Source organism: Pongo pygmaeus, chromosome 20 (genome assembly GCF_028885625.2).
Source record: "Pongo pygmaeus isolate AG05252 chromosome 20, NHGRI_mPonPyg2-v2.0_pri, whole genome shotgun sequence".
Classification (NCBI taxonomy): Eukaryota; Metazoa; Chordata; class Mammalia; order Primates; family Hominidae; genus Pongo; species Pongo pygmaeus.
Genome location: NC_072393.2, coordinates 12,851,904 through 12,875,211, shown reverse-complemented (window position 1 = coordinate 12,875,211; position 23,308 = coordinate 12,851,904). Strand labels below are relative to the sequence as shown.

Sequence of the window (23,308 nt, the reverse complement as noted above, 5' to 3'; positions counted from 1 at the left end):
AGAGACGGGGTTTCACCATGTTGGCCAGGATGGTCTTGAGCTCTTGACCTCCTGATCCGCCCACCTCAGCCTCCCAAAGTGCTGGGATTACAGGCATAAGCCACCGCGCCAGGCCGCCACCCAGCTAATTTTTGTATTTTTAGTAGAGATGGGCTTTCGCCATGTTGGCTGGGCTAGTCTCAAACTCCTGGGCTCCCGAAGTACTGGGATTACAAATGTGAGCCACTGCACCCAGCCAACTTGGATTTTTTTGTATCAGCGAAGGGTTTGGTGATAGCTGGGCACAGGAAGATTGCGAGTTATTTGTGCAGGAGGGCTACGTGTCCTGGACTGTAAAGAGGCAGATTTACAGCTTATCTGTCTTCTATTTTTGCTTTCCCCTGCTCCAGCCAGCCTGACTCCTTTTTCCCTAATTAGGACTCCACATACTTTATTGTCCCTAGTGTAAGAACAAGTACTCATCGAGGTGAAGAGATCGAGACCATCCTGGCTAACGTGGTGAAACCCCGTCTCTACTAAAAATACAAAACATTTGCCAGGCGTGGTGGCCTGCGCCTGTAGTCCCAGCTACTCAGGAGGCTGAGGCAGGAGAATGGCCTGAATCCGGGAGGCGGAGCTTGCAGTGAGCAGAGATTGCGTCACTGCACTCCAGCCTGGGTGACAGAGCAAGACTCCATCTCAAAAAAGAAAAAAACAAAAAAACAACAACAAAAAAAACAAGTACTCATCAGTTCTGCCCTACATCAAAGCAACCTTAATGTGGTACAAATTATAGGCTATGACACACATAGCATTCTTGCCTGTTTTGGAGGGTGGCTGACATGAACTCTTGTCACCCAGGTCTGAGTGCAGTGGCATGATCATGGCTCAAGCCATCCTCCCACCTCAGCCTCTGGAGTAGCTGGAATCACAGGTGTGCCCCACCACACCCAGCTAATTTTTTACTTTGGTAGAGATGGGATCTCAGTTCTTTTTTTTTCCTTTTTTCTCCTTCCCTTCCTTCCTTTCTTCTCTCTCTCTTGCTTTTCTTTCTTTCTCTCTCTGTCTTTTCTTTTTTCAACATGACTGAGCCTCACTGTCGCCAAGGTTGCTGAGCAGTGGTGCAATCACAGCTCACTGCCACGTGGAACTCCTGGGCACAAACCGTCCTCCCACCTCAGCCTCCCAAAGTGTTGAGATGACAGGCATGAGGCACCCAGTACGGCCTCATTCAAATTTTCTAAGTCCGCTTATGGAAGCGTGCACCTGCAGTCCCAGCTACTTGGGAGGCTGAGGCAGGAGGATCACTCCCCAGAAGTCAAGGCGACAGTGAGCTATGATCGCACCGCTGCAATCTAGCCTGGGTGATAGAGCAAGACCTCATCTCAAAAAATAAAACAAAACAAAACAAAAAAAGTTTGACAGGTGGTGGAACACACTAGAACTTAAAAACTTTGAGATTCTATAATTCTGATTTACATGAGTTTGGGAAAGACCCTGTGCTCTCTCTGCCTACGTTTTTTCATGTGTAAAATGGGAGGAATCCCAGCACTTTGGGAGGCTGAGGTGAGTGGATCACCTGAGGCTAGGAGTTCGAGACCAGCCTGACCAACATGGTGAAACCCTATCTCTACTAAAAATACAAAAATTAGCTGGGCGTGGTGGCACATGCCTGTAATCCCAGCTACTTGGGAGGCTGAGGCAGGAGAATTGCTTGAACCTAGGAGGCAGCGGTTTCAGTGAGCTGAGATCGCGCCATTGCACTGCAGCCTAGGCGACAGAGTGACTCTGTCTCAAATAAATAAATAAATAAATAAATAATAAATCTATGAAACGTTTATTTCTGGAATTTTCCACTAAGTATCTTTGGACTGTGTTTGACCATGAGTGACTAAAACCACAGAAAGCAAAACTTTGTATCAGAATTGACTGCTGTATTACTGTAATTAATTCTGAATACAGATGTGACCGTGGTGATTGCTGGCAATAGGGCACTGAAAATACCGCTGTTAGGAAGAGAATTTTGTTTTATGACAAAATGTGTAAGTACAAGAATAAAAAACATCTAAGGGAAAAATACCAGAACTTTTATGCACATGCTAATATTGAGTCAGAATGTATCTTGACAAAATGACAAAGTTGATCTGAATATTCATAACTGTAATGGGATATTTTAATGTAGCCTTTCAGGAAACAGGGAAGACAATACAATTATTTGTTTTTGAATTAATAGAGATGGGGTCTTACTATGTTGCCCAGGCTGGTCTCCAACTTCAGGCCTCAAGCAATCCTCCTGCCTCAGCCTCCCAAATTGTTGGGATTACAGCCATGAGCCACTGCACCCAGACGATGATAATATTTGACAGTATACATGTTGTTTGGAAACAGTTAACAAAATATTTCTAAGAAACATCTAAGAAGCTTTTGCTTCAAACAAATAAAAAAATGCATTATTTTAGTTGCATACAACCAAACATAAATGAAAATAAACCGATGGAGAATATTCAGGAATAGTTGGAAACACCCATAATTTGTCCAATATGCGGAAGGTGATTATTCTCAAATGGAAGGATGGGGTAGAGTAGTCACTGTACAATGCAGTAGGAGAACAAACTCCCATGTAGTTTTTTTTTTTTTTACTGTTTCACTGTAGCTCTCATGGTGGAATCAGGAATACATAGTCCCTAGTGGCATTAACAGAACAAGAACCATACAAATTAAATCTCATAGAAACACAAGAGGGAAGACAGAACCTCAGAGAACATTGCCAACCATGACAGTCTGAATTAGATGCCCAGGCCACACACGAAGGCTAGAAGGAAAATCCAAGGTGTACGAGGATCTTTGATGTGGAGCTTGTGGAGACAACTGTGGAAACCAACACATCTCTTTGAGAATGGAAGTCAAGCAGCTCAGGGTGTTTTCAGGATACTTTTGATTGTCAGAGAAAATAACCAGGAAAATGAGCAGGAAGCAGGCTGTCTCCCTGTATGGTGGGGTTCCAATACCTGACTAATGTCTTCTTCACTTCTGCCTGGCAAATGTCATGCAAGTGAGGCTATTAGTGAATTTCAACATGCATCTATAAAGGGAACAGATTCTAGGAAATTTACCTGTGTCAACAGGTAGCAGGAGGGCCATGTCCAGCTCTAGATTTTATTGTCCTATCACAGATGTCCTTCCTGAATTCAAACTCTACTATTCAAATCCCAGACAGAATTACAAAGAACAAAAGGTGAAAATAATAATTCGTATAAGAATATATGATAAACTTCACATACTTACCGACTTATGCCAGATGTTTAATAAAAAGGAAAACGGAATAAGGCTCTTCTAGCTGAAATTCATTTTATTTATTTATTTATTTGAGATGGAGTCTCGTTCTGCCGCCCAGGCTGGATTGCAGTGGCACGATCTCGGCTCACTGCAAGCTCCGCCTCCCGGGTTCACGCCATTCTCCTGCCTCAGACTCCCGAGTAGCTGGGACTACAGGCACCCGCCACCACGCCCAGCTAATTTTTTGCATTTATAGTAGAGACAGGGTTTCACTATGTTAGCCAGGATGGTCTCGATCTCCTGACCTCGTGATCTGCCCGCCTCAGCCTTCCAAAGTGCTGGGATTACAGGTGTGAGCCACTGCTCCCGGCAAGAAATTTATTATGTTTTAATTTAATTTTTTTGATATTGAGTCTCATTCTGTTGTCCAGGCTGGAGTGCAGTGGCGTGATCTTGGCTCACTGCAACCTCTGACTTCCAGGTTCAAGCACTTCTCCTGCCTCAGCCTCCTGAGTAGCTGAGATTACAGGTGCCCTCCAACATGCCCAGCTAATTTTTGTATTTTTAGTAGAGATGGGATGTCACCATGTTGGCCAGGCTGGTCTCGAACTCCTGACCTCAAGTGATCTGCTTTCCTTGGTTTCCCAAAGTGCTGGGATTACAAAGGAGTGAGCCACCGTGTCTGGCCAAGAAATTTAAAAAGTAGTTTTTCGGAAAAGAAAGGTGAAATAAATACATAATGGGTAATATACACACCACCTTCCACATGAGGCCAGTAGGAAAAATCCTACAGTTACAGTGTGTCAGTATTCAACAATCTCTTTATTCAGAAAACAACTGAAAAACTATACACAAATTAAAACTCATTGTATATTAAAAATACACTTCTACTAACACTGGTCTTTAAAAGAAAAAAAAAAATACACTTCAGGCCAAGTGCGGTGGCTCAAGCCTGTAATCCCAGCACTTTGAGAGACCAAGGCGGTCAGATCACGAGGTCAGGAGATCGAGACCATCCTGGCTAACATGGTGAAACCCCATCGCTACTAAAAATACAAAAAAATTAGCTGGGCATGGTGGCGGGCACGTGTAGTCCCAGCTACTGGGGAGGCTGAGGCAGGAGAATGGTGTGAACCCAGGAGGTGGAGCTTGCAGTGAGCCGAGATCGCACCACTGCACTCCAGCCTGGGCAACAGAGCAAGACTCCGTCTCAAAAAAAAAAAAAAAAAAAAAAAATACACTTCAGTTTACTCATGAATCAAGACATCAAAAGTTTTACTAACTGATTTAATGAGAAAACACAACCTTTTAAACTTTTGACTACTGCTTAAAGAGTACTTACAGAATTATCTCACTTCCAAGACTTCTTGGAAAAGTAGTAAGTTACAATTCATAGTCCAGAGATGCACTTGAAGAATGAGCCAGTGATAAAAATTTTTTAACTTTTTTTGTTGTGTGGGATGGAGTTTTGCTCTGTTGCCCAGGCTGGAGTGTAGTGGCACAATCTCAGCTCACTGCAGCCTCCACCTCCCAGGTTCAAATGATTCTCCCAAGTAGCTGGAATTACAGGCGCATGCCACCACGCTCAGGTAAGTTTTGTATTTTTAGTAGAGATGGGGTTTCACCATCTTGGCTAGGCTGGTCTCGAACTCCTGACCTCAGGTGATCTGCCTGCCTTGGCCTCCCAAAGTGTTGGGATTACAGGCATGAGCCACCATGCCTTGCCTTAACTTTTATATCATGTGTGATGAATTTATATCATGGTGTGAATTTTCTGGAGCATTTTACAGGCAGAGATTGCTTAATCATGGGTATATGTTCTGAGAAACGTATCGTAGGTGATTTCCTCATGGTACAAACATCACAAAGCGAACTTACGCAAATCTAGATGGTATAGCTACAACACATCTAGACTATATGGTACAGTCTATTGCTACTAGGCTATAAACCATACAACATGTTATTGTACTGAACACTGTAGGAAATTGTAACAAAATGTTAAGTATTTATGAGTCTAAACACAGAAAATACACACAGTAAACATGCAGTATAAAAGATAAAAAAGGATGCACCTGCATAGGACACTCCATGAACATAGCTGGCAGGACTAGAAGTTGCTCTGGGTGAGTCAGTGAGTGGTGAGTGAATGCGAAGGCCGAGGATGTTACTGTACACTAATGGAGAATTTATAAACACTGTACACTTGTACTACACTACATTCATAAAAACATTTTTTCCTCAATAATGAATAAACCTTAACTTACTGTACATTATTTTCTTTATAAACTTATTTTCAAAAACTTTGACTTTGTAATAATTTAGCTTAAAACACATTGTACAGCTGTACAAAAATATTTTATGTCCATATTCTATAAGCTTTTTCTATTAAATTTTTTTTAACTATTTTTGTTAAAGACTAACTAAGACACAAACACACATTAGTGTAGGACTACACGGGGTGAGGATCATCAATATCATTGTCTTCCGCCTCCATGTTTTGTCCTGCAAGAATATGTTCGGGGCAGTCCTGCACATGGAGCCGTCATCGCCTATCATAACAATGTGTTTTTCCTGGAATATCTCCTTAAGGACCTGCCTGAGACTGTCTTACTGTTAAAAAAAAAAAAAATAGGAATACATTCTAAAACAGTATTGTAAATATATAAACCAGTAACTTAGCCATTTATTATCAAGTATATATTGCACATCCGTGCTGTAATTTTTTTTTTTCGAGACAGAGTCTCGCTCTGTCACCCAGGCTGGAGTGTAGTGGTAGATCTCAGCTCACTGCAACCTCCACCTCCTGGGTTCAAGCGATTCTCCTGCCTTGGCCTCCCAAGTAGCTGGGACTACAGGCACACCAGAACGCCCAGCTAATTTTCATATTTCTAATGGAGACAGGGTTTCATCATGTTGACCAGGCTGGTCTCGAACTCCTGACCTCAACTGATCCTCCCACCTCAGCCTCCCAAAGTGCTGGGATTACAGTATAAGCCACCGTGCCCAGCCAATTTTTTTTTTTTTTTTTTTTTTTGATACAGAGTCTCACTGTCACCCATGCTGGACTGCCATCATGTGATCTTGGTTCACTGCAGCCTTGAACTCCTGGGCTCAGGCAATCCTCCTGCCTCAACCTCCCATGTAGATGGGACTACAGGGTGTGCTACCACACTTAGAAAATGTTTTTATTTTTTGTAGAGACAGGGTCTCACTAGGTTGACCAGAGTAGTCCTGGCATCAAGCAATCCTACTGCCTTAGTCTCCCAGTGTTGGGATTACAGGTGTGACCATGCCCAGTTGTGCTGTACTTTTTTTTTTTTTTTTTTTTTGAGATGGAGTCTCGCTCTGTTGGCCGGATCTCGGCTCACTGCCAGCTCGGCCTCCTGGGTTTATGCCATTCTCCTGCCTCAGCCTCCCGAGTAGCTGGGACTACAGGCGCCCACCACCGCGCCCAGCTAATTTTTTGTTATTTTTAGTAGAGACGGGGTTTCACCGTGTTAGCCAGGATGGTCTCAATCTCCTGACCTCGTGATCTGCCCGCCTCAGCCTCCCAAAGTGCTGGGATTACAGGCGTGAGCCACCGTGCCCGGCCGCTGTGTTGTACTTTTATACAACTGAAAGTGCAGCAGGTTTACACCAGCACCATAAACACTTAAATAACGGTGTTACTACTGCTACTAAATTGCAGTTGATAGAAATGTTTTAGGTGTTATATAATCTTATGGGGCTACCAACCTATATATGGTCCATTGCTGACTGAAACATGATTATGTGGTACCTGACTATACATGAATTATCTTTTATCTTGCTTTCTATATTACTTACATTGATAGGATTTCTCTCTTCAGTGGGAATTTTCACAACTTTGAAAGCATCTGTTAGAATTGAAAACTTTCCCCTATTTCTCACATTTATAGAGTTTCTATCGATTGTGCATTCTCATATGTTTTTTTAAGGATGTGGACAAACTGAAGGCTTTTCCACATTGCTTACATTCAAGAGGTTTCTCATAATTGTGAATTCTTGTATGTCTTTGAAAAGAACTGTGAAGACTAAAGGCCTTCCCACATTCTTTACATTTATAGGGTTTCTCTCCAGTATGCATTCTCATGTGTCCTTGAAAGCTTGTGGGATAAATAAAGGCCTTCCCGCATTCCTTACATTCATAAGGTTTCTCCCCAGTGTGAGTTCTTTTATGTATCCGAATGTAACTGGAACAACTAAAGGCTTTTCCACATTGTTTACATTCATAGGGTTTCTCTCCAGTGTGAGTTCTTTCATGTGTTCGTAACGCACTAGGAAAAATGAACACCTTCCCACAGTCCCTACATTTATAAGGTCCCTCTCCAGTGTGAGTGATCATGTGTCTTCGAAAGTTCTCGAGAGAAATGAAGGTTTTTGCACATTCCTTACACTCATAGGGTTTTTCTCCAGTGTGATTTCTCTTGTGGATTTGCAAATCTAGAGGATAATTGAAGGTTTTCCCACATTTTTTACATTCGTAGGGCTTTTCTCCAGTGTGAGTCCTTTCATGTATTCGAAAGTAACTGATCCTACTAAAGGCTTTCCCACATTCTTTACACTTATAGGGTTTCTCTCCAGTATGCACTCTCACGTGTACTCGAAAGGCTGGGCGTGCACTGAAAGATTTCCCACATTCTTTACATTTATAGGGCTTCTCTCCAGTATGAATTCTTTCATGAATTTGAATGGAGGTGGAACATCTGAAGGCTTTACCACATTGTTTACATGTATAGGGTTTCTCTCCAGTGTGAATTCTTTCATGTACTCGTAAAAAACTGGGAAAAATGAATGCCTTCCCACATTCCTTGCATTTATAAGGTCTATCTCCGTTGTGTGTTATCATGTGTGTTAGAACACTTGTGTGGGAAATGAAGGCTTTCCCACATTCCTTACATGCATAGGGTTTCTCTCCAGTGTGAGTTCTTTCATGTACTCGAATAGAACTGGAACAACTGAAGGCTTTCCCACATTGTTTACATTCATAGGGCTTTTCTCCAGTGTGAATCCTTTCATGAACTCGAAGCGAACTGGAACAACTAAGAGCTTTTCCACATTGCTTACATTCATAGGGTTTTTCTCCAATGTGAGTCCGCTCATGTCTTTGAAAGGGTTGGTGATATATGAAGGTTTTTCCACATTGTTTACATTTATAGGGTTTTTCTCCAGTGTGACTCCTTTCATGTCTTTGAAAGGATTTGAGATAACTAAAGGCTTTCCCACATTCCTTACATTTATATGGCTTCTCAAATAGCTCATATCCAGTGTGAGACCTCATGTGTCTAGTAAGGGATGAAAGACGCATGAAGACTTTTCCACAGATAGTACATTCATATGGTTTTACTCCGGCAGTCTTCTTTGTCACACTGAGATTGGGACTGAAGGTTTCTGCACATTGACTACCTTCTTTACCTTCACAGAGTCTCTCTCCCATATGGCTTCTGTAAAAAATTAGAAGCACAGTAATACTGGTTATGTATTAATGATTTTATATTTATTATCAGGTAGTAGAACTAAATTTTTTTTTTTTTTGAGATGGAGTTTTGTTCTTGTTCCCCAGGCTGGAGTGCAATGGCGCGATCTCAGCTCACTGCAACCTCCACCTCCCAGCTTCAAGCGATTCTCCTACCTCGGCCTCCCAAGTAGCTGGGATTACAGGCATGCGCCACCACGCCCAGCTAATTTTGTATTTTTAGTAGAGACGGGGTTTCACCATGCTGGTCAGGTTGGTCTTGAACTCCTGACCTTAAGTGATCTGCCCGCCTTGGCCTCCCAAAGTGCTGGGATTACAGGAGTGAGCCACCGCACCCGGCAGCAGAACTAAATTTTTATCATTTTCAGGGAAATAGTTTTTTGCCCCGTCTGACTTGTTTAAAAACGAATATACTCAATGTTCTGCAAGAGGGCTTGTGTCACTGATAGCTATTACCGAAACAGTAATATTGAGGTATGCGTTTTTTTTTTTTTGGTTTCGTTTTGAGACAGAGTCTAACTCTGTCGCCCACACTGGAGTACAGTGATGCAATCATGGCTCACTGCAGCCTTGGCCTCCCAGGCTCAATCAATCCTCCCACCTCAGCCTCCCATGTAGCTGGGACTACAGGCATGCACCACCACGACTGACTGAATTTTCTGTTTCTTGTAGAGACAGGGTCTTGTCTTGTTGCCCAGGCTGGTTTCGAACTCCTGAGCTCAAATGATCTGCTCACCTTGGCTTCCGGAAGTTGTATGTGAGGCTTTAAAATACTGTTTCCGGGCGGGCACGGTGGCTCACGCCTGTAATCCCAGCACTTTGGGAGGCTGAGACAGGCAGATCACGAGGTCAGGAGATCAAGACCACCCTGGCTAACAGGGTGAAACCCCGTCTCTACTAAAAATACAAAAAAATTAGCCGGGTGTGGTGGTGGACGCCTATAGTCCCAGCTACTCGGGAGGCTGAGGGAGGAGAATGGCATGAACCTGGGAGGCAGAGCTTGCAGTGAGCTGAGATGGCACCACTGCACTACAGCCTGGGTGACAGAGCAAGACTTCATCTCAAAAATAAAAATAAAAATAAAAATAAAATAAAATACTGTTTCCACACCTAGGCATGGTGGCTCATGCCTGTAATCCTAGCACTTTGGGAGGCCGAGGTGGGTGGATCAATTGGGGTCAGGAGTTTGAGACCAGCCTGGCCAACATGGTGAAACCCCATCTCTACTAAAAAATACAAAAATTGGCTGGGCGTGGTGGCTCACGCCTGTAATCCCAGCACTTTGGGAGGCCGAGGCAGGCAGATCATGAGGTCAGGAGATAGTGACCATCCTGGCCAACACAGTGAAACCCTATCTCTACTAAAAATACAAAAATTAGCTGGGCATGGTGGTGCATGCCTGTAATCCCAGCTACCTGGGAGGCGGAGGCAGGAGAATCCCTTGAACCAGGGAGTGGGAGGTTGCAGTGAGCCGAGATCGCGCCACAGCACTCTAGCCTGGCAACAGAGCGAGACTCCGTCTCAAAAAAAACAAAACAAAACAAAAATTCACCCGGTGTGGTAGTGTGCGCCTATAATCCCAGCTACTTGGGAGGCTGAGGCAGAAGAATTGCTTGAACCCAGGGGTTGGAGGTTGCAGTGAGCCAAGATCATACCACTGCACTCCAGCCTGGGTGACAGAGCAAGACTGTCTCACAAAACAAACAAAAAAAACTGTTCCTAAGTACAATATTTTTCTTTCTTCTTCTTTTTTTTTTTTTTTTTTTTTGAGATGGAGTCTCACTCTGTCGCCCAGGCTGGAGTGTAGTGGTGCAATCTGGGCTCACTGCAACCTCTGCCTCCCAGGTTCAAGTGATTCTCCTGCCTCAGCCTCCTGAGTAGCTGGGATTACAGGTGTGTGCCACCACACCTGGCTAATTTTTGTATTTTTAGTAGAGACAGGTTTTCACTATGTTGGCCAGACTGGTCTTGATCTCCTGACCTCTGGTGATCCGCCCACCTCACCTTCCCAAAGTGCTGGGATTATAAGCATGAGGCACAGTGCCCGGCCCAAGTATAATATTTTTCAGCCAGTGGACATCTGTGTCACTTGAGAAAACATTTTTGGTAAACATTTTCTGATAATAAATAAATTTGGGGCCCAGTGGCTCGTGCCTGTAATCTCAGCACTTTGGAAGGCTGAGGCAGATGGATCATCTGAGGTCAGGAGTTTGAGACCAGCCTTGCCAATATGGCGAAACCCTGTCTCTACTAAAAATACAAAAATTAGCCAGGTGTGGTGGCACGTCCCCGTAATCCCAGCTACTCGGGAGGCTGAAGCAGGAAAATCACTTGATCCCGGGAGGCGGAGTTTGCAGTGAGCAAAGACCATGCCACTGCAGTCCAGCCTGAGCGACAGAGCAAAACCTCAAGAAAAAATAAATAAAACAAATAAATAAATAAATTTGGAGCTGAGCTTGCTTCTTGTTTTAAAAGTGTCACGACTTTTTTTTTTTTTTTTTTGAGACAGTCTCGCTCTGTTGCCCAGGCTGGAGTGCAGTGGCGCGATCTTGGCTCACTGCAACCTCTGCCTCCTGGATTCAAGTAATTCTCTGCCTCAGCCTCCAGAGTAGCTGGGATTACAGGCGCCCACCACCACAACTGGCTAACTTTTTTTGTATTTTTAGTAGAGACGGGGTTTCACCATGTTGGCCAGGCTGATCTTCAACTCCTGACCTCATGATCCACCCACCTCAGCCTCTCAAAGTGCTGAGATTACAGGTGTGAGCCACTGTGCCCGGCCATAACATTTTTAAGATTCTTTCAAGGAACACTGCTATTTCTTGTGAGTGCAACTCACCTTAGATTTCGTCCTTGGTTTTTGTGTTGATCTTCAACATTCGGGTCTTCCCATTTTTCCCCTAAAATGTAGATCAAGAATAATCATGATAAATTATTAAAAATTATATAAATATTATTAGATTATAGGTTCACAATGAGCTGTAACCATGCCTGATTTATTTATAGAAGTGTTCCCTTTTCAGATTCCAAATCTTGGAACAGTGATTATGAGCAAGAAATGGCAGTTCTCTAACTGATGATATGAAAAAATGATGTCACTGGGGTGCGGTGGCTCATGCTTGTAATCCCCACACTTTGAGAGGCTGAGGCGGGTGGATCACCTGAGGTCAGGAGTTCGAGACCAGCCTGGCCAACATGGTGAAACCCCGTCTCTACTAAAAATACAAAAATTAGCCGGGCATGGTGGTGGGCACCTGTAATCCCAGCTACTCGGGAGGCTGAGGCAGGAGAATCGCTTGAACCCAGGAGGCGGAGGTTACAGTGAGCCAAGATCCCGCCACTGCACTCCACCCTGGGGAACAGGACGAGACTCTGTCTCAAAAAAAAAAAAGAAAGCGTAATCCCAGCACTTTGGGAGGCTGAAGCGGGCAGATTACCTGTGGTCAGGGGTTCAAGAAAAAAATTAGCCAGGCATGGTGGCACATGCCTGTAATCCCAGCTACTCGGGAGGCTGAGGTAGGGGAATTACTTGAACCTGGGAGGCTGAGGTTGTGGTGAGCTGAGATTGTGCCATTGCTCTCCAGCCTGGACAAGAGTGAAACTCTGTCTCAAAAAAAAAAAAAAAAAAAAAGAAAAAATGATGTCATCCTTACCTATAGATGCCAGGTTCTTGAATGTTTCTTGCATCACATCTCTGTAGAGTTTCTTCTGTGAAGGAGCCAGCAGAGCCCACTCCTCCTGGCTGAAGCTCACAGACACATCCTTAAAAGCCACTGAGTCCTGAAACATCCAATATAAGTAGAGGAGAATAGGTGAGATTGACAAGGATGAGAGGTATACTCAATTCATAAGAAATGCACACACGATTTTGTGGTCTCCAAACATTTAGTGTATGACTCGATTGTTAGAAATTTAACAGCACATTGAACACATAAACTTATAGCCACATCTTCACTGTGGTCACTGTAAGTCCTATAGCTCTCTAATGGTAGTATCTAGTTCAACTTGGAAAAATGAAAGAAATCCTACACAAATGAGACAAATTTTAGGATCAAATTTTTTTTTCTTCCTTTTTGAGACATAGATGGTCTCGCTCTGCTACCTAGGCTGGAATGCAGTGGTACAATCACAGCTCATTGGAGCCTAGACCTCCCCGGCTCAAGCAATCCTCCAACCTCAGCCTCCTGAGTAGCTGGGACTACAGGAACACACCACTACACCTGGGTAAGTATTTTGTGTATATTTTTTTGTAGAGATGGGGTTTTGCCATGTTGCCCAGGCTGGTCTCAAACTCCTCAGCTCAACTGATTCACTAGCCTTGGCCTCTCAAATTGCTGGGATTACAGGCAAGATCTTCAATTCTTTATGAGATAAATTCTTATTTCTTGTTTGCTTGTTGTTTTCTAAGAGACAGGGGCTTGCTCTGTCACCCAGGCTCAAGTGCAGCAACCCTAACTCACTGTAGCCTCAAATCCCTGGGCCCCCAAGACATCCTCCTGCCTCAGCTTCATGAGTAGTTAGGACGACAGATGTGCAACACCACTCCCAGATAAATGGTTTTTTTTTTTCTTTTTTTTTTTTTTTTTTTTTTTGAGACGGAGTCTCGCTCTGTAACCCAGGCAGGAGTGTAGTGGTGCGATCTCGGCTCACTGCAACCTCCGCCCCTCCAGGTTTAAGCAATTCTCTGCCTCAGCCTCCGAAATAGCTGGGATTACAGGCGCGTGCCACCACGCCCAGCTAATTTTTTGTATTTTTAGTAGAGACAGAGTTTCACCATCTTGGCCAGGCTGGTCTTGAACTCCCGACCTTGTGATCCACCCTCCTTGGCCTCCCAAAGTGCTGGGATTACAGGCGTGAGCCACCGCGTCTGGCCAGGCTTTTGTTATATTGTCCAGGTTGATCTTGAACTCTCGGCCCCAAGTGATCCTCCTGCCCCGGCCTCCCAAAGTGTTGTGATTACAGGTATGAATAACCACACCCAGCCCACAGCCTAATTTCTTATTACTCAAATCATTCAGCATTCCTTAAGATGTGGGATTAAATGAGGTGGAGGTTTTAATAAGTAAATACACATTGAGAATCTTCTATCCCCTTTTGTTATACATGAGAGGCCAGGAGGCTTGTGGAAATCCAACTTGTAAGAAGGTCTAGCTGCCCATATCGTCCTGAAGTATTTGAGGCCATCAGAAGCACTCAGATTCTGCTGACTGAATGGAAATACTCTTTTAGAGACGTATTAATTTCAACTTGTTTCCGATATATATATATCCCCATGTGTTGGCATTACAGGCATGAGCGACCACGCCCGGCTGTGTGTGTAATATCTATCATAGACCCAGTTTTTCCTTGAGCTCAGGCACAAGGAAGGGGCCCTCACAACTTAGACCTTCATAAAATCCTTATACCCATGAGCCTCAGAACTGCTTCCAAGCAATTTTTAGCACAAATACATATACACATTGAGATAAAATGTCAGAAGAGCACTTTCTGGGAGATCCATAATCATGTCATCTGGGCTTTGCTGACCTTGAAGAATAGATTGACAGTATCAATTTTCAGGGGACTTCACTGATGTCCACATGGTCTGATGGTGAATTTGCCCATGATTATAAAATTAACAGGTAATTTCATACCTCCAAAAGAACATAAAATCTGGGTCAGGATGGCTCATGCCTGTAATCCCAGCACTGTGGAGGCTGAGGCGGGTGGATCACCTGAGGTCAGGAGTTCGAGATCACCCTGGCCAACATGGTGAAACCCTGTCTCTACTAAAAATACAAAAATTAGTTGGGCATGGTGGCGCATGCATGTAATCTCAGCTACTTGGGAGGCAGAGGCAGGAGAATCGCTTGAACCCAGGAGGCAGAGGTTGCAGTGAGCCAAGATTGCACCACTGCAGTCCAGTCTGGGCAACACAGTGAGACCCTATCCCCCCACCCCAAAAAAAAAATTATTTATTTATTTTGAGGTGGAGTTTTGCTCTTGTTCCCCAGGGTGGAGTGCAGTGGCATGATCTCGGCTCACTGCAGCCTCCGCCTCCCGGGTTCAAGCGATTCTCCTGTCTCAGCCTCCTGAGTAGCTGGGATTACAGGCATGCACCACCACACCCAGCTAATTTTTTGTATTTTAGTAGAGACAGGGTTTCACCATGTTGGCCAGGCTGGTCTTGAACTCCTGGCCTCAGGCGTGAGCCACCACGCTTGTCCTTTATTTTATTTTTGAGACAGGGTCTCATTGTTGCCCAGGCTAGAGTACAGTGGTGCAGTCACAGCTCACAGCAGCCTCGACTTCCCGGGTTCAAGCAATCTTCCCGCCTCAGACTCCTGAGTAGCTGGGACTACAGGTGTGCATCACCATGCCTGGCTAATTTTTTCATTTTTTGTAAAGATGGGTCTCACTATGTTGCCTAGGCTCCAAAAAAACCCTTTAAGTGTAATTCCATTAATACTCATTAAATATTCAAAGGAGGCAAAAATTTAAAAAAACAATACTTGTGAAAAAGAATAGATGGTTGGTGGACATGGTGGCTCACGCCTGTAATCCCAGCACCTTGCAAAGCCAAGGTGGGTGGATCACCTGAGGTCAGGAGTTGGAGACCAGCCTGGCCAACATGGTAAAACCCCATCTCTACTAAAAATACAAAAATTAGCTGGGCATGGTGGTGTGCACCTGTAATCCCAGCTACTTGGGAAGCTGAGGCAGGAGAATCGCTTGAATCCGGTGGGTGGAGGTTGCAGTGAGCTGAGATCTTGCCTCTGCACTCCAGCCTGGGCGACAAGGGCGAAACTCCGTCTCAAAAAAAAAAAAAAAAAAAGCAAAATTTAGCCCTGTATGTGGCACGCACCTGTAGTTCCAGCTACTCAGAAGGCTGAGGTGGTGGTTGCAGTAGGCTGAGATCATGCCACTGCATTCCAGCCTGGGTGACAGGGTAATACCCTGTCTCAAAAAAAAAAAAGTTCCAGCAGGTAGAAAATCAGAAAGGACAAAGTTTAGTTGAAAGGCAACAACTGGGTTTAATTAAAATCCATGGAATGCTTCATCCAACAGAACAACACACATTTTTCTCAAGTTCATGTGGAACATTCACCAAGATAAACCATGTTGTGGACAAAAACACACCTTAACAATTTTCAAAGAATATACATTATATAAAATACGCTCTCAAACCACCATGGTATTAATCTAGAAATGAGTAACAGAAGAATAGTTAGAAAACCATCAAATATTTGGAAATAAAACCCAACACAGTTCTAAACATGAATCAAAAAAATCTCAAGAAAAATTAAATTTGGGCCAGGCGCAGTGACTCATGCCTGTAATCCCAGCACTCTGGAGGGCCAAGGTGGCCAGATCACTAGGTCAGGAGTTCGAGACCAGCCTGGCCAACATGGTGAAACCCTGTCTCTACTAAAAATAAAAAAAATTAGGCATGGTGGCATGTGCCTGTAATCCCAGCTACTTGGGAGGTTGAGGCAGGAGAATTGCTTGAACCCAGGAGGCGGAGGATGCAGTGAGCCGAGATTGCACCACTGCACTCCAGCCTGAGTGACACAGCGAGACTCCGTCTCAAAAAAAAAGAAGAAAAAAGAAAAATTAAATTTGAATTAAATGAAAATAGAACTTATCAAAATTTGTGGAATGCAACAAAAATAGTACCTAAGTGAAATGTATACTATTAAACTCTCACACACCCAGAAAAAATTTATACATGGATCTTACACCTTTCACAAAAATTAAGCCCAAATCGATTATAGATGTAAATGTAACATGCAAAACTATCCACTTGGCTGTGGTGATGAATTTTTAGATAAACCACTAAAAGCACAATCTATGAAAGGAAAAAATAAGTTTCACTTCATTGAAATGAAAAACTCCTACTCTGTGAAAGAAAGTGTTAAAAGAATAAAAACAAAAGGCACAGACAGATTTTTGCAAGTCTTCACAAAAGCACTTATCTGATTAAGGACTAGTATCTAAAATATCCAAAGAATTATTTTTTTCTTTTTCTTTTTTTTTGAGACAGTCTTGCTCTGTTGCCCAGGGTGGAGTGCAGTGGTGCAATCTCGGCTCACTGCAACCTCCGCCTCCTAGGCTCAAGCGATTCTCATGCCTCAGCCTCCCGAATAGCTGGGACTACAGGGGTGTGCTACCACATTGGGCTAATTTTTTTTCTCCGATCCCTTGGCAGCTCCAGCCCCAGCCTTGGTCCCACCACTTCTCAGCTCTGCTCCCCAGCAGCCTGGGTGGCCCCACATGAGCCACCATGCCTAGCATCCTTTTTGTTTTTTTTGAGACAGGATCCATTATGTTGCCCATGCTGGGCTTATAATCCTGGGTGCAGGCAATCCTCCTGCTTTAGCCTCTGGAGTAGCTAGGATGACAAGCGTGTGCCACCATGCCTGCCTCCAATTCGAACTCTTAAATCTCAACAACAATAAGACAAATGAACCAATGAAAAATGAGCAAAAGACCTGAACACACACCTCACCAATGAAAGATATACAGATGGCAAATATAAATATGAAGAGATGTTCAACATTATATGTCATTAGGGAGCTGCAAATAAAACTGAAGAGATATCACTTTACGCTTATTAGAATGTACAAAGTTCAAAATGCTGAGAACAGCAATGGATAGCAAAGTTGTAGACAACAGAATTCTCATTCCTTGTCAATGGGAATGGAAAATGGTATGTCTACTTTGGAAGACAGGCAGTTTCTAACAAAACAAAACATCCTCTTACCAGTGGACCACGCAGTCACATTTCTTGCTATTTACTCACATGAGTTAAAAACCACTGTTCATACAAAAACCTGTCCATGAATATTTACGGGAGGTTTCTTCGTAACTGCCAAATTTAAGACTTAACCAAGACATCATGCAACAGGTTTATGGATAAACAATCATGGTACAATTTTTTTTTTTTTTTTTTGAGATGGAGTCTTTTTCTTGTTGCCCAGGCTGGAGTGCAATAATGGCACTATCTCGGCTCACCGCAACCTCCACCTTCCAGGTTCAAGCAATTCTCCTGCCTCAGCCTCCCACGTAGCTGAGATTACAGGTGTGTGCCACCACGCCTGGCTAATTTTTGTATTTTTAGTAGAGACGGGGTTTTGTCATGTTGGCCAGGCTGGTTTCAAACTCCTGACCCTATGATCCGCCTGCCTCGGCCTCCCAAAGTGCTGGGATTACGGGCGTGAGCCATCATGCCCGGCCGGTACAATCTTATGATGAAATATTGTTCAATGATAAGAGAAATCGGGTATCAAGTCATGAAGACACAGAAGAACCTTAAAAGTACATTGCTCAGTGAAGGAAGCCAATCTGAGAAGGCTATATCCTGAATAACTCCAAGTGTATTACATTCTGGAAAATATAAAACCTTAAGACAGCAAAAGTATCTTTGGATGTCAAGAAATTGTGGGAGGCCATGCGCTGTGGGAGGCCAGGGTGGGAGAACTGCTTGAGCCCAGGAGTTCCAGACCAGCCTAGGCAATATGGCAAAACCCCAACTCTACATAAAATACGAAAATTAGATGGGCATTGTGGTGCATGCATGCAGTCCCAGCTACTCAGAGGAGGCAGGAGGATCACTTGAGCCCAGGAGGTGGAGACTGCAGTGAGCAATGATCACACCACTGCACTCCAGCCTGGGTGACAGAGTGGGACCCTGTCTCAAAAAAAAAAAAAAAAAAAAAAAGTTGAACATGGGACACTAAGGTGGGAGGATGGCCTGAGGCCAGGAGTTCCAGACCAGCTTGGGCAACAGAGTGAGACACTGTATCAAAAAAAAAAAAAAAAAAAAAAAAAAAGGCCGGGCGCAGTGGCTCACACCTGTAATCCCAGCCCTCTGGGAGGCCGAGGTGGGCAGATCACCTAGGTTGGAAGCTCAAGACCAGACTGACAAACATGGAGAAACCCCATCTCTACTAAAATACAAAATTAGCTGGGCATGGTGGCGCATGCCTGTAATTCCAGCTACCTGGGAGGCTGAGGCAGAAGAATCGCTTGAACCTGGGAAGCGGAGGTTGCGGTGAGCCGAGATTGTGCCATTGCACTCCAGCCTGGGCAAGAAGAGAGAAACTCCGTTTCCAAAAAAAAAAAAAAAAAAAAAAAAAAAAGTTAAACATATTCCCCAGCTTGGACCCAGACTCTCCCAGCTTGAAAAATGCAACCCCGGCCCGGCGTGGTGGCTCACACCTGCAATCCCAGCAATTTGGGAGGCCAAGGCAGGCAGATCAGCTGAGGTCAGGAATTCGAGACCAGCCTGGTCAACGTGGTGAAACCCCGTCTCTACTAAAAATACAAAATAAATTGGCCGGGCATGGTGGCACACACCTGTAATCCTAGCTACTCTGGAGGCTGAGGCAGGAGAATTGCTTGAACCCAGGAGGCGGAGGTTGCAGTGAGCCGAGATCGTGCCACTGCACTCCAGCCTGGGCAACAGAGTGAGACTCGGTCTCAAAAAAAATAAAAATAAAGAAAAATGTAACCCCTAGAGTGGGTCAGTACCTGGTAATGGAGGATAGAAGCACCTGATCAGCAAGGAACTATGGGAGCTCCACACCTCCTTCTCTCCTATGGCAGCAAAGAAACATTAGCTTCCCTAGGTTTCCGTTTTCCCAAGTGAGGAAACTCAACCAGATTGAGATTGAGGTTCTGATGCAAATGAGCTCCCCAATTCATTAACCCTGTCTCTAGGAAACATAAGTCCTGACCTTCACAGACACTGTCAATATGCACCAATTACACTCAGTACACCTATATTACGGAAGTGAAACTCAAACGTAATGTCTAAAAACACACCCAAGGAAACCACAATTAAAACCTCAGACATCCTCCCCTCTTCCCCTAACAGCATCTGCCTGTGTATCCTCAGCTTCCAAGTGCTCTGCAGTTTCTCTCAGTACAAGAGGATCCTTCCATGGTGGGCATGAGTAGCTGGCAGACCTATAGGGGAGGCTCCCCAGGAAGAACCAATTGGGCCTTCAGTGATCTTTCTTTGCAGGCTCGAAGGTGGACTTAGCTTGAAATCACTTATCTCAGGCCTCTGCTCCCCAGTCACAAGGCTCTGGAACACTACTAGTAATTTTAAATGAGACAATTTAATTAAATTCTTTCTTTTTTTGAGATGGAGTCTCACCCTGTCACCCAGGCTGGAGTACAGTGGCGCGATCTCTGCTCACTGCAAGCTCTGCCTCCCAGGTCCACGCCATTCTCCTGCCTCAGCCTCCAGAGTAGCTGGACTACGGGCGCCCGCCACCACGCCCAGCTAATTTTTTGTATTTTTAGTAGAGACGGGGTTTCACAATGTTAGCCAGGATGGTCTCAGTCTCCTGACCTCGTGATCCACCCTCCTCGGCCTCCCAAAGTGCTGGGATTACAGGCGCGAGCCACTGCACCCGGCCCTTAAATTCTTAAGGATTGTTCCTTAAACATCCAGCAGAAGGCCTGGCATGATGGCTCACGCCTGTAATCCCAGCACTTTGGGAGGCTGAGGCGGGTGGATCACCTGAGGTTAGGAGTTCGAGACCAGACTGGCCAACATGGTGAAACCCCGCCTCTACTCAAAATACAAAAAAATTAGCCAGGCATAGTGGTGCATGCCTGTAATCCCAGGTACTCGGGAGGCTAAGGCAGGAGAATGGCTGTCAATATGCACCAATTACACTCAGTGCACCTACATTACAGATGTGAAACTCAAATGTAATGTCTAAAAACACACCCAAGGAAACCACAATTAAAACCTCAGACATCCTCCCCTCTTCCCCTAACAGCATCTGCCTGTGGATCCTCAGCTTCCAAGTGCGGAGGTTGCAATAAGCCAAAATTGTGCCACTGCACTCCGGCCTGGGCAACAGAGCAAGACTTGGTCTTAAAAAAAAAAAAAAAATTCCAGCAGAATTACTTAAACATAGTGTTTACGTACAAAGGAAGCAAAAGGCCGGGCGCGGTGGCTCACGCCTGTAATCCCTGCATTTTGGGAGGCCGAGGCGGGCGAATCATGAGGTCAGGAGATCAGGAGATCGAGACCATCCTGGGAAATATAGTGAAACACTGTCTCTACTAAAAAAAAAAAAAAAAAAAAAATTAGCTGGGCGTGGTAGCTTGTGCCTGTAATCCCAGCTACTTGGGAGGCTGAGGCAGGAGAATCGCTTGAACCCGAGAGGCAGAGGTTGCAGTGAGCTGAGATCGTGTCACTGCATTCCAGCCTGGTGAGAAAGCTAGACTCCGTCTCAAAAAATAAAAAAAATAAAAATAAATAAATAAATAAATAAAGGAAGCAAGAAAATTTTAAGGCATTTAACAAGAAAACCCACTATTGCTTTCAGAAAATGAGAATGTCGGGCCGGGCATAGTGGCTTATGCCTGGAATCCTAGCACTTTGGGATGCTGAGGGTGGAGGATCGCTTGAGCCCAGGAGTTCAAGACCAGCCTGAGCAACACAGCCAGACCCCAACTGTTAAATAAAAAAAAAAAAGGAAAAAAGAAAATGATAATGTCAGTTAATTATTTCCATGGCAATAAATACTTTACAAAAGTATTACTCCTATCTGAATGCTTCTAGACGTTGCAAGTTTAAGTCCTGGAATACCATCTGAAACATCAAACTAAAAGAACAGACCTCAGAAACATATTCCATGTGCTCAGGGAAAGAACAAACAATTTTAACAAATGTAATATTGGGATGTTTTTTGTTTTCTGAGATTCATTTCTTTTTTGCCCTTTGGAAATATTTTGTACTGTCTCTCAAGTTCTTCTGATAACATATATTTTATATTTATTGGAAAAATGACATTCAAGTGAATAAATCTTTTCAAGGTCATAAACCCAAGGCGGGACAGTGCCAATCTGAAACTGTGCTGAAAAGATAGATTACCCAGGAAAGTTTACAAAAAGGAACCTCAACGCAAAGGAGTTCCCATAGGATGTCTGTGCCCTGGAAAGATACCAGGATGAGGGGCACAGCATTTTATGCAGATTAGTTCCAAGTGAATAATTTTTCTGATTTTTCTCTGATGTAAAATATCCACAAACAAGAAATAAATCGTTTAAAAGAGGCATCTATTGGAAAAAAGATTATTAAAATACTGCGTGTGTTTGAAATGCACCACACAGGACAAAGAGTTGGTGACGATGTTTTCCACTGCAGAGCGGAAGTAGGCGTTTGAGAATGCGGGGAGGGATCCGGAAATCTGTGGATTAATGGCCCGCCGTGGGAGGAGCTAGGCTGGGGGACAGGGTAGTGGATTTGAGACTCTGCTTTCAACATCTTTGGAAGACTCAGGGGGAAAACGCCTTTGGGAAGAAAGAAGTGACTGGGAACCCCACAGACTGTAGCTCCTCCCACACAAACCAAACACACAAGGCGGGATTCTCCCCATGACCCTCCCGTGGTCCTTGCACAATCTGGGAAAGACGCTGGGCTGCGGGCGCGGAGTTGTCCAGAGAGGGCTCCGGGGCTGGGACCGCAGTCGCCGCGCAGCGACGGGACAGGACGCTTGAAGTTCCAGCTGCCAGCCCAGCCCCACACTGCGGCCGGAGGTGACCGTGGGGAGGCCCGGGTCCCGCGATCACGGCCGGTTCCAACTAGTCCGGCCCTGCACACTCACCATTTTCCGGCCTCGCGGGTGTCCCGGTGTTGTCCCTAAGGTTCACGGAGCCAGCGCAGGGTACAGCGCATCCGATACTGGGGCACAGCAACCCGACGCGTCAAGGGGCCAGGAGACCCCAAACTAAGCACAACCCGATCGCATAGTGACGTAGCACGCATTTGCGCTGCGTAGCCGTACCCTCCTTTCCGGCGCCTCCCCTGGTTGGACAATTATACAGCCCCGCCCCCTTTTGTCCGAATGACAGCTAGGCGGCAGGTCTAGTAGCTAGGTAGACCTCGTTTCCGCCGGTGGGACGAAACTGGTGCCTTCCGTGGACAATTGTGTTGAAGCAGAAATTGTTCCGGATCTCGGGTCGGACACGGAAGTCTTCCTGCTGTGTTTCTGGATGCGGGGACAGGGATGCGCAGGAATTCCAGTCTCAGTTTCCAGATGGAGCGACCCCTCGAGGAGCAAGTCCAGAGCAAGTGGTCGTCTAGTCAAGGCCGCACCGGAACAGGAGGGTCTGATGTCCTCCAGGTACCAGGGGCTTGGCATAATGTTGTAAGGCCTCTCGTGGAATAGTGACCCTTGTTTATAAACAGACGGTTACCCCATCATGTGTAATAAAAAGTGTGGTTGCATTTTAATCTTTAACCATAACAGCGTTGAGGCGTCCACCTTTCTTTTCCCCACCTCCACACATTTGGCACTTTAGAAAAGGAACCCCAAGCCAGGGCTTGGTGGCGCACACCTGTAGTCCCAGCTACTGCGTGGTGGGGGAGGTGGGAGAGGTGGGGGAGGTGGCGGGGGGGGTGGGCTGAGGCGGGTGGATCGCTTGACTCCAGGAGTTTGAGTTCAGTCTGGGCAACATGGCCAGAACTCATCCCAACAAAAAAAAAAAGGAAAGAAAGAAAAAAAAAAATCCGTAGGACACCCGAGCACTTGGCTCTGGTGGTAAATTGCA

The 23,308-nt window shown here is 44.9% G+C and overlaps 2 protein-coding genes across 4 annotated transcripts in view; one reads left to right on the top strand and one right to left on the bottom strand.

Annotated features, from left to right (window-relative positions):
- Positions 1 to 3,310: 3,310 nt before the first annotated feature.
- ZNF791 (zinc finger protein 791) lies at positions 3,311 to 22,545 on the bottom strand. Its single transcript, XM_054464096.2, has 4 exons — positions 22,363 to 22,545; positions 12,403 to 12,529; positions 11,589 to 11,649; positions 3,311 to 8,717 (listed from the first exon to the last, which is right to left on the bottom strand). The coding sequence occupies exons 1-4, from the start codon at positions 22,363 to 22,365 to the stop codon at positions 7,178 to 7,180; spliced, it is 1,731 nt and encodes a 576-aa protein (XP_054320071.1). The 5' UTR covers positions 22,366 to 22,545; the 3' UTR covers positions 3,311 to 7,177.
- The window catches only part of ZNF490 (zinc finger protein 490), a 31,216-nt gene continuing 30,419 nt past the window's right edge, over positions 22,512 to 23,308 (top strand). The window contains exon 1 of one of the 3 annotated variants that reach the window (XM_054464102.2): positions 22,512 to 22,881. In XM_054464102.2, the coding sequence (XP_054320077.1) occupies positions 22,765 to 22,881 (117 nt within the window). In that variant the 5' untranslated portion in view covers positions 22,512 to 22,764. The remainder of the gene's footprint in view (positions 22,882 to 23,308) is intronic. The other 2 variants (XM_054464106.2, XM_054464103.2) reach the window with 2 other exon arrangements.

Excerpts from the sequence above, each read along its gene's own strand:
- ZNF791 (XM_054464096.2), bottom strand. Across the intron at positions 11,650-12,402 it reads CAAGAACCTGGCATCTATAG|GGGAAAAATGGGAAGACCCG; the intron begins GTAAGGATGACA and ends TCTACATTTTAG. Across the intron at positions 8,718-11,588 it reads AACCAAGGACGAAATCTAAG|AAGCCATATGGGAGAGAGAC; the intron begins GTGAGTTGCACT and ends AATTTTTTACAG.